Genomic DNA, 11,817 nt, shown 5'->3' with positions numbered 1-11,817 from the left:
TAACTTGGGAAGCCTTAAGCACAAATCAGCCTTTGGGGGATAAGGCTATAAATTAGTGCGGAAAGAGCACTCTAAAATGTAATTTTTTTCCTCTTACATTTGAAGCATACGAGGAATCTTGCAATACATTCATGGTATTAATTTTGTGAAAGATATTTGATACTACAGGCAGGAATCCATGTCATGATTCACGTGGAAGAATGACAGCAGTTGGAATAATTTACAGTACATGCATCTTTTTAAATGCACATTAATTTAATTTTCTTTTTTTACTGAATGATATCCTGATAAAAAGTAACGATCAGAAACAGATTTAAGAAAACAAACACCCAATTAAAAAACTCCCTAAAATTGTGGCACGAAAGCATAAGGCACAGAGAAGGAATGTGTTACACACAAACGTAGAATAGATAAAATAGTGCATTATGTTTGGTAAAACTGAAGCTGCATGAAACATGCCTACGTAGACGATGGAAAAAAGTTACTCTTGCCACCAAGGTACCATGTTAATGCATTCCAGTAGTGAAAATACAGGAAATACAGAAATGGAAAATAATGTTTTCTTAAAAAGAACAACTGGCTTCGTTTAGAGTTTCCTATACTAAATGGAGGAGATTTCAAAAGGCTAGACTGTCTGTTGACTAAATAATATTATTCAAAATGCTCCAACAAATTAAGAGATTAGTATGTTGGCAAACTACTCTATGTCATGAGTGCACTCCTTTGGTTTATATTTTACATTTCATGAATGCAATTACTAAAATAAAAAATGGGCTACGATATGTTACATCGTGAGCACTAACACATGTAATCCTTTAAATCAAATAATTTAAGTGCAAAGACCAGTACTTGGTACTTGTGTATTGCTATCTACAAATACATCCTTACAACAAAATGTTTATACTGTGAAGCGCAACCTATTTTGTTTAAGCAGATATCAAAAACAAAGAACGTCGAAGAGTACCTCTTACTTTAAAAATAGAACTGTGAATGGGATGGGGTTCTCCTGCAACTATTTGACTGAAGCCCTGCAGCACAGTTTGAATGCTGCTGGCGATGTTTCACATTTCCCTTTTAAAACATTAAACTTTAAATGTTTATGGCAACACTAATAAGTAGCGCTGTAAGTCAAATAACATTTCTGAGCAGGGTCACATTTTAAAGAAGTTAACTTCTAGCTCCATGTTTAACCCTAAGAAAACAAATTGAGACTGGTTGTTTATTAAGACGCCTGTCCACTCAAAGGTGTCACCTGAATTATTTTTTATTTAAAAAGAAGATTCAATTGTTCAGCTGTCTCAAGAGAGTATGATATAATGACAATGTGTTGAGAAGTGGGGTAATAAGGGTGAGATAGATATGGGGAAGAATCAAACGGAAGTGCGGAATCCTGATACGTTACAAATATGTGGGTAACATCTGCAGATGTGCATGGGGAGGGTGGTAAACCTTTGCCCAAAATGGGGACAGAGTGGGGTAATGAGCTATACAATGCACACTCTCAATTCAATACTAGTCATCACCCAAACTTTACTGCAAGAGAAAAAAATGAAAATAGGTGTAAGAAATGTGGTACATATTTTCATGTTCAATTCTCTTAATAGTGAATTGTGTGCCAACACAAATGAGATGGTAAGTCCATGCGGGCCAAGCAAGAACTGCGTTAAACGTTTCTTTCCAACTGAGGAGAACTTAAGACTTACTATTTCTTTAGTAGTTGTTGATATACAGAAAACACTGCATTGTTTTGATCTAAAAGAAATGTACAACCCTACAACTGAATGAAGAAACCATTTATGAACATAATTATGTAAAATCAATTAAAGACCTTATATACCGCATTAAAATACCAAATGAATGCTTTCTAGGGCTCTCATTAAGAGTATCTCGGGAAGTCCAATGGGGCAATGACAATGATTACCAACACTTACAGAATTTAATCTTTTGCCGTAAAACTGCAAGTCAGGTTTACTTCACCCAGAGATTTCAGCTGTTGGAGGCAGGCAAAGCCTCCAGGTAAAGTACCCCAGACGTGCAAACGTCTGCACAGAAATACTGTTAAAAACATGAAATACTTATGATTGCACCCCTTAGCCTGGGATTACTGTGGTAAATCCAGGGGGAGAGGATAAAGTAATAATGAATCAAGTTTCTGGCCACTCATAATGATGGCTTAAGTGTTTAACAAATCCAGAATGAATGCATATGGACACTTTTAAATGTAGGCCACTTTTGTTGAAATGATCATGGTAAGAACATGTGCACTGTTAGGTGCAAAGTATAGATGCTATCTTTGTAGAATCTGAACTGCAGACTTGGTTTCATATTTTACACAGACATAAACTCTTGTAAAAACACATCTTAACAACATTATTTACAAATTAAATATCCACCCTAAACTACTTTTCTAATTTGGTCACTCAAATTTCCTACCATGTGACTGTGCACGTTGTAGCCAGAAATTCCATTAATATCCATTAAAAGTCTTTGGCAAAGACTACACAAAAGTAGAAGTTCACTTATATTGAAAGCAAAGAATAGCATGTTTATATCTCTCTATCTTCATGCTAAGCATCCAGCTTGCTTTGCAGCCATTAAATAATACAATTCTCTGCCCTGGGAGCACTGGTGAGAATATATTGCTCTGGCTGACAAAAGAAACAAGAGATGTGTACTATGTATTGTTCAGACAGCTTTCACCTCAGTTAAGCCTCCAGCTTACGTTGAAGGCAAACAGAAATTTAGCACTAAATTCGATTTTAATGTCAAAGTGTACCAAAAAATAAAAGCAATATTTTTTGCTACCAGTATAAATGAACTTCTTCCCCTAAATGTAATCATATCAATTTAAACATTATGCAACACAGTAATAGGTCATTTCAATGTAAAGTATTCTTGTGTCACTCATACTGGACAAAAAAAGAGAAAAAGGTGGTGACTTCTTTTCACAAAGCACTGTTAAATGTATAATTGTATAAAATGTAACAAGATACAGTGTTAACATACAGTATTGTTTTACTTGAATTTGCATACTCCTAATACGTAATAGAAAAATGAATGGATAAAGATAGGGTTGGTAATTAATACCCAGAGAATACTTTAAAGCACCATTGCCCCATTTATATGTCTAAATCAATTCGGAGTGCCAGGTTCATTACCATATTAAAACAGGTCTTCATTCTTTTTTAATGAACCGCTGAAAATAAATTATGCGGATTTGTTGTCAGTTGAAGCCAATGACCATGTACAAATGTGGGTAGCAAGGATGTTCATTTCCATTATCAAACATTCACCTTTTTTTTTTTAATAAAAATTGCACCACGAGGTGTCTATATGAAATTATAATAGTTTAGATTACAGCATTGTAAAGATAAATTGGTTCAAGGTATAAGCATTTGGCTAAATTAGCCAGGCGATATTTTGTTTTGATCTCCTAGGTTCTACAAAATGCATTATATTTCTACTCTAGGGATACTACAAACATAGTCCTTCTGACAAGTACAAAATCCCAACTTCATGAAAGAGAGCACACACATTAAAGAACATTGTTTTCTTTCACAGAATGAAAACGGTTTCTCTGAATGTTTTAGCATATATGTATTCCAAAACTGCCTTCTCAATAGGTTATTCTTATAAATACTATTAGTTTGCATTTAATAAAAAAAAAAAAACCTATGCATGTTTCTCTTTCAGAGATACAAGTTCATTTAATAGGTACTAATTTCAGAGTATGAAATCTAACAATATAATTACTATTACTTAACTGTAATAAATTGACGTGAAATACTTTAAGTTCACAGTACACATGAAAAGCTTCATATAATCACTATTTTAAAAATTCCTAAAAGCAGCTTAAAGCAATTTATAATAATCTTTAAAAAAAAAACTAGTTAACAAAGTGCTTTTACAAGAATTAAACTTCTTTAAATAACCTAGCAGACAATAGTGTTGAACTGTTTCCAAAATAGTTCCAATATTATTGTAAAATATGTCTTCAGAGTCCATTCTCAATTTATAATCTAAAGAGTATGACAAGTCATCCTGACCAGGTTAAAGTTTAAAAGAATGAATTCACACTGCCTTCTAGTTTTAAATGATCTTTGAAGGCATATTTTGCAATTAACAAGTTGAAATAGTAAAACATGAGAAATGCATATTTGATAGAAATAGAAAATCCTACTAAAATGGTATAAGATGCAAAATGCAATTCATTCCATCCCTAATTAGGAATCATTTAACTTCAACAATCATTTCTTTCTTAGTAAATATGTAAATGCTATGCTCCTTTTTTTGTTTTTACATGATATCATTGTTGCTCCAAGGATGACTGTAGAATAAAATTACCCATGTACATTTGTCACCAGTTGTTTAGCTTTTCCTTGCAGAAAGGGCATTCCGGTTTGCTAGGTGCACAGTTTTTACAGAGCACATAATGCTGACATGGCTGCAAGACTATACTATGATCATGTTCCTGGCAGACAGCGCATTTCTTTGAATGAAGCTGAAAAACCACCTGGAATGAACAGAATGTAATAGGTTAAAAAACATAATGTAGCTTTCCATTAGGATACTTTGCAGCATTAAAACACGAAAAACAAAAATCAATGTTTAAAAGTATGCAAGATTGACAAGATAATTCAAGCAACACCATTTCATCAATTTCATAATATTAACAGTTTTTAGTTCTAAAGGCATCATACATTTTAGTTCTTTAAGAAAGCCCACAAAACAACTTTCTATGTTTGCACAGCTCAGCAGTTAAAAAGGAACAAAAAACAAATGTTTTGGCTGCGACTTCTATCATGGCAACTGATTATCCTAGAGGTGTGGGAAACCAATTCTGAGTTTGCAATTAGGAAACCGGAAGCTTTAGGTGCCAATGAGTTGACGGAGGGGTAGGTGGCTGTTGACAAGTTAATGTGGCCTATTGCAGCACCTGCTGTAGACCACAACTGTTGCTGCGCCAAGACCAGCTGAAGGTTTACAGCGCTTTGGGATGTGGGACGCTGTATATGTCACCGAACAGTTGAGACTGAGAACAAAAGGCAGATGTGGTGAGCCCGAAGAGCACCTGTAAGACCCCGAAGACATGAAGTGCAATGGTTCTGCCCAATATTGAAACTGTGACTGGGCCTTGCGCTTCCTGAGGGTCACACATCTGAAGATTCATATCCCAAGATTGCAGCATATGGAAAGTGAGGTGTAATCTGATTATGGTTGGGAGAGGGAAGCCACAGGAGAAGAGAGGATGTCATCTCAGAGATACCATCCACAGATGTCCGAGTCTGTCATGCAGAGGTAGGCCCAGTGCACAGAATAGAAGAGCCAGTGAGTGAATGGCCTCCCATCCATGAGTTACACCAGTAGTGGGATCAAAAATGCTATGTGGGGGCTCTTCTTGTGGGCAGCACAGTGAGCTCAGCAGCAGTGTAGGGAATTGTTTCCCTGATCTTTCAATGAACAAAGGCAGGCAGGGGCCTGTTGTGGCAGCCCATGAAGTCAAGAAAGATCGCACCATAACTAGACTGCAGCATAATAAATGGTAACAGAAACCATGGAGAAACTGATAACCAAGTGGTATTGTGACTTTGACAAGAGCAGAACAGAAGAGATGGTGTGAAGGAGGTTAAACGTCTCTGAAATATCTTTCACATGGATAGATGAATTGTGGGACCGGAACAAGGTTCAACAGGCACACACTGTCAAATCTTTAAAAAGAAATGGCAGAAATAAAACAAAATGTTTTCTGCAGTGTTATGCTGGTTGAAGAATGATGTGGTCCAACTGAGTTTTGGGGTATGTGAAGTTCAAAAAGTGGCCCAGGGCATACTCAAATAGCCAACAAGGGCAAAACATTCAGAGGGCAGATTCAAAAACTTAGAAGCCCAAGTTGATGATCTTCACCTAAAGTCAAAAGACCTGCAGTACAGGCATAGCAAGACACCATCCAGGTTAGGAATGTAACAGAAGGCTCCAGTTTATGTTAATAGGTTCAGCTACCATATTCTGTAACCTAAAAAATGAAACTCACTAGGCATGGAGAGAGTATACAGAGCAGGTCAGAGAAAGAATGGCAACTCAGTTCTCCATAGGAATACTCTGGTAAAACCGACCTGCATTAAAAAAAAAAGCAATACTTTGGGAAGCAAGAAATAGGCCATTATTGGCCTTTGTTGAAGAAAAGTGTGATCTTAATCGAAGACCTGATGCAAACCACATTGGGGAGGAGGACAGTACTGAAGTCAATTGTGTGTCCCCTCTAGAAGAAAGGAATATAGCTTCTACGAAAATACCTTTCAAGGATGCATTTCCAAATACAGGGCAAAAATATCCACAATCAGATAGTGAGTGAAGTAGTGTCTTAGGGCACTTAAGATGCCAATGGATGATGAAGCACACTCCGGTTTGCAGGACACACCACGCAAAAAAGCCACAAAAAGTTAATAAAAAGGGGAAATGTGACCTAGAAAACAAAGCTGATTAACTGACAGGAAATAGATTCAAACATAGGATTTATGTAATAAAAGCCTATTATCGGCTGAATCTGGGCACCGGGCTACAAATTGCAAGGGCTAAGACGTCATGCTACTATTGGGACACTCAGGCAAGAATCGGCTAGGTGCAATTACACTATGCAGTGGCAACTGCAGCCTCTGGACCATCAGGTTTGTCCATGGCTGCAGAAATGGTGACATCTGTGTAGAGAAGTAGAATCTTTCTAGCATAGTTACCCCCACTTTTTGCCTGGTGTCAGTGTGTTTAGACTGTAGTACACTGGGATCCTGCTGACCAGGACCCCAGTGTCTCTGCTCTCTCCTCTAACTTTGGTAACAAAGTAACTTTTACACCCCACAATTGACATACTGGTACACCCATGTGGTACCTAATATATGGTATATTGGTACAGGATATTGGTAAACCAAGGATCTCCCCTGGACTGCAGCATGTATTATGCCAATTTTGGGCTGACTACTGCTACCACTAATGTTGCTAGTGCTAGGGGTACTAGTGGTGGTGGTAGTAGTAGTAGCAGTAGTAGTAGCAGTAGCAGGTTTGCTACTTTTAGGACAAGTGCTGTCACCTGCCCTGTGTCCTGGTTGCCTACAGATGTAGCACCAAGGTTTCTTGTTGGAAGAGGGTTTAGTCGCACCCCTAGAAGAGTTTTATGGGCCTGATGAAGACTCCTTTGGCTTGTCTTTGTCCCCACCTTTGTCCTGATGCTTACATGCATCCTTTCCTACTAACCCTGGTGTGGGCCCATTTGTCTGCCTTCTTTCCCACTTCTTGGGGAGAGGTCAGATATGAGTCCACCAGGTATTGATGCAGCTAACAGAAATACAGTTATTCAAAATGTGCTCTCTCACAATCAAATTGTATAAGCCTTGGGAGTCACTCGCTTTGCTCCCATGCAACCAGCCTTCAAGAGCTTTAACAGAGCAGTCCACTAAATCGATCCAATCCTGGGGGACTCCTTTTTGGTCCTGATCCTATATTGTTCAGTGATTAGGCCAAAACCATTTGACTGCATTTTTGAGTGATGTATAATCATCAGCTTCTTTCTCTCCGACAGTGAGGAGTTTGTCTCTGCCTTTGTCAGAGAAGTAGAGCCACAAAATTGCAGAACACTGCTTTGAGGAACCCTCTGTACTTTACAGGCCCTCTGAAAAGGGAACCATTTATGAATATCAATTCCCACCTTGTAAGGTGGGTCTATCATGCCCAGGTTCCTAGAATCATAGGAGTCCTTAGAGCTAAGACTGCTGCCACCATGGGGCATTAACCCCAAATCCTGTCTCTCCCTCTCCATTGCTGAGGCCTCCCAATCTAGGGCTAGCTGTTGCTCTTGCAGCCTCAGCTTGGTCTGCTCCAATCTCAGTTTCCTAAGTTCCCTATCTAAGGCATCTTCCCCCGAGTTGGAGCAGTGGGTCCCCTCAGACACTGAGAAGACATGGGTACAGACAGAGGAGGATCTATTCCTCTTTCTGGGGACTCTCTGAACCATCCTTCTAGGAGTAAAGGTGGGCCCACTGGAATGACTCTTCCCCCTTCTCACTGCCTGCAATGCTCCTAACAGGGCTGTGGTGTTCCCCAGATTCTTCCTGACCCTCCTCAGTGTAGCCTAAGTCTACCTATCTAAGATGGGAAGGTCAGTTTCTACTTCCTCCTCCTCCTGGTGACCTGCATTGTCCTGGTCAACTTGGAAGAGTAACCCAGAAGAACGAGTTACTTACCTTCGGTAACGACTTTTCTGGTGGATACATTAGCTACCTGTGGATTCCTCACCTCATGATTCCTCACCTCATGAATACTCCCATGGCGCCAGCATTCTACGGAAATCTTCTTACTAGTCTCTGCACGTCGACGAGGACGTCACTGTCTCGCACGCGACGCCGTCTGACGTCATACAGGCAATAAGAGGTCCTCAACGACGTGCGGACGTCAGTACCAATCATTTTTTACGTGCATGAGAACAACCAGGCAATGCAATGAAAGAACAAAGCAACATCCATTATATTGTAAAAATACACCACATTGTATGAATAACTGTAAATCTTTTTTATGTACATATATATATATATATATATATATAAAACTCTTTCTTTTAAAAATATATACACACACCAAGTATATACATAAAGATATATACACATATACCTATATATATATATAAATATATTATATATATACATCTATTGCACCCTCAAAGATCAAGAGGAGCGCACTCAAGGATTACTTGGCAAGACCATAAAGGCAACGGGGAGGCGGGTGGGACCGTGAGGAATCCACAGGTAGCTAATGTATCCACCAGAAAAGTTGTTACCGAAGGTAAGTAACTCGTTCTTCTGATGGATACAACTACCTGTGGATTCCTCACCTCATGAATAGAGTCCCAAAGCAGTACCACGCCCGGCGGTGGGTGCCTAAATGGTCAAACCAAGAAATCCTGCAGCACTGACCGTGCAAAATGGCCGTCCCTTCTAACCTCAGAATCTAAACAGTAATGTTTTGCAAAAGTGTGAAGGGACGACCAAGTTGCGGCCTTGCAGATGTCGACCACAGGAACACCTCTGGCTAAGGCCGAAGTGGCCGACTTAGCTCTGGTGGAATGAGCTCTAATGCCCTCAGGAGGATCCTTCTTTGCCAAAGAGTAACATATTTTAATGCAAAGAACAACCCACCTGGATAGTGTTCTCTTGTGGACTGCCTTTCCTCTCCTCTTGCCCACGTATCCAATAAACAGCTGATCCTCCAGCCTGAAATCCTTTGTTCTATCGATAAAGAAGCTCAACGCTCTCTTTGGATCCAGACGGTGCAGTCTTTCTTCCTCTTTGGAAGGATGAGGCGGAGGATAGAACGTGGACAAAGTAATTGCCTGAGCCAAATGGAAGGGTGAAACAACCTTCGGGAGGAAAGCAGCCTTGGTCCTCAACACCACCTTATCCCCATAAAAAGTTGTATAAGGGGGTTTTACTGATAAGGCCTGCAACTCACTCACTCTCCTTGCTGATGTTATAGCTATCAGGAAGACTGTTTTTAAAAACAAATACCTCAAGGGGCAAGAATGCATAGGTTCAAAAGGGGACCCCATAAGGAAAGTCAGGACTAAGGACAAATCCCATTGCGGCATAACGAATGGCTTTGGAGGATATTGATTTAGAAGACCTTTCAAGAATCTGATAACAATAGGGGATTTAAATAAAGATGGTTGGTCTGGAAGACATATGAAGGCTGACAAGGCCGATAAATAACCTTTAATGGTAGCCACTGCACAACCTTTCTGCGCCAGAGATAGAGCAAAAGACAAAACGTCCGATAGATGAGCTTGTAAAGGATCAATCTGCCTCTCTCCACACCACGCAACAAATTTAGACCACCTATTAGCGTAGATAGATTTAGTGGAGTGTCGCCTGGCCGCTAATATAACATCCACTACCTCAGGCGGGAGAGAGAAGGAACTCAGGTTGCCCCGTTCAATCTCCAGGCATGTAGGTGCAGACTCTGGAGGTTGGGGTGTAGAACCTGCCCCTGCGACTGCGAGAGGAGGTCTGCCCTGAAAGGGAGACGGAGCGGCGGGCACGTTGAGAGTTGGAGAAGGTCGGAGTACCACACCCTCCTTGGCCAATCCGGAGCTATTACGATTACTAGAGCCCGGTCTTGGCGAATCTTCCTCAATACTCGAGGAATCAAGGGTATGGGAGGAAACGCGTAAAGCAACTGGCCGCACCAGGTCATTTGAAACGCGTCCCCCAATGCTTCCTGCATCGGATACTGAAGGCTGCAGAACAACGGACAATGCGCGTTCTCTCGAGTGGCGAACAGATCTACCCGAGGAAACCCCCACTTCTGGAAGATTAAACGGACTTGATCTGGATGGAGACGCCACTCGTGGTCTGCCGAGAAGTGGCGACTGAGACTGTCCGCACGCACGTTCAAGACTCCGGCCAGATGGTTTGCTATCAAGCAAATCCGATGGTCCTTTGCCCAGGACCATAGTCGAAGAGCTTCTCTGCAGAGAAGGTACGACCCCACTCCTCCCTGCTTGTTTATGTACCACATCGTGGTAGTATTGTCCGTTAGGACCTGTACCGACTGACCACGAAGGGAAGGGAGGAAGGCCTTGAGAGCCAGACGTACAGCCCGTAACTCTAACAGATTGATGTGAAAAATCTGTTCCTCTGGAGACCAAAGACCTTTGATCTCCAGATCCCCCAGATGAGCTCCCCACCCTAGAGTGGAAGCATCCGTTATGACTGTGGCCACTGGTGGCGACTGCTGGAACGGTTTTCCTTGTGAAAGATTGTTGCTTGCAATCCACCACTTCAAATCCACAGCAGCATCTCTGGAGATCTTGACAGTACCCTCTAGATCCCCTCTGTGTTGAGACCACTGCCTTCGGAGGCACCACTGAAGAGCCCTCATGTGCCAGCGAGCATGCGTGACCAACAGAATGCAGGAGGCAAAAAGACCGAGTAGACGAAGGACCTTGAGGACTGGAACTACCGCTCCATTTCGAAACATTGGAACCAAATCCTGAATATCTTGAATCCGCTGAGGCGGAGGAAAGGCCCGACCCAATGTCGTATCCAGTACTGCCCCTATGAACAGGAGGCGCTGAGAGGGCTCCAGGTGAGATTTGGGCTCGTTCACCGAAAAGCCCAGGTCGAACAACAACTGGGTTGTTGACTGCAGATGACGCAACACAAGCTCCGGGGACTTGGCTTTGATCAACCAATCGTCCAAGTAAGGGAATACTGCTATCCCCTTCCTTCTGAGCTCTGCCGCAACCACCGACATCACCTTCGTGAAGACTCGAGTTGCTGAAGTAAGACCAAACGGAAGGACCGCAAACTGGTAGTGTTGCGATCCCACCACAAACCGGAGATACTTCCTGTGTGACTTGAGTATCGGGATATGAAAGTAAGCATCCTGCAAGTCGACAGACACCATCCAGTCTTCCATGTTCAACGCCAAAAGCACCTGTGCTAGGGTCAGCATCTTGAACTTTTCCTGCTTGAGGAACCAATTCAAGATCCTCAGGTCCAGAATTGGTCTCAAACGACCATCCTTCTTGGGAATCAGGAAATACCTTGAGTAAACTCCTTGACCCCTTTCCTGCTCCGGGACCAACTCCACCGCGCCCTTTAAAAGGAGGACTTCTACCTCCTGTTCTAGCAACAGGAGGTGTTCTTGTGAACAATACGAAGGGCGGGGCGGGATGAGGGGCGGAAACTCCCGAAAGGGAAGGGTGTAGCCTTTTCCCACAACACTGAGAACCCAAGTGTCCGACGTAACAGTCTCCCATTTGGTGAGAAAATG

General features: G+C 41.5%; 1 protein-coding gene across 1 annotated transcript in view; it reads right to left on the bottom strand.

The window, feature by feature from the left end:
* Positions 1-271: 271 nt before the first annotated feature.
* Positions 272-11,817, bottom strand: part of UNKL (unk like zinc finger) — a 453,251-nt gene continuing 441,705 nt past the window's right edge. Inside the window, exon 14 of the mRNA XM_069209876.1 lies at positions 272-4,513. Coding sequence (XP_069065977.1) covers positions 4,358-4,513 — 156 coding nt within the window. The 3' untranslated portion in view covers positions 272-4,357. The remainder of the gene's footprint in view (positions 4,514-11,817) is intronic.

Source organism: Pleurodeles waltl, chromosome 10, assembly GCF_031143425.1.
Source record: "Pleurodeles waltl isolate 20211129_DDA chromosome 10, aPleWal1.hap1.20221129, whole genome shotgun sequence".
Classification (NCBI taxonomy): domain Eukaryota; kingdom Metazoa; phylum Chordata; class Amphibia; order Caudata; family Salamandridae; genus Pleurodeles; species Pleurodeles waltl.
The sequence above is the reverse complement of the archived record's forward strand: the minus strand, read 5'-3'. Positions and strand labels throughout refer to the sequence as shown.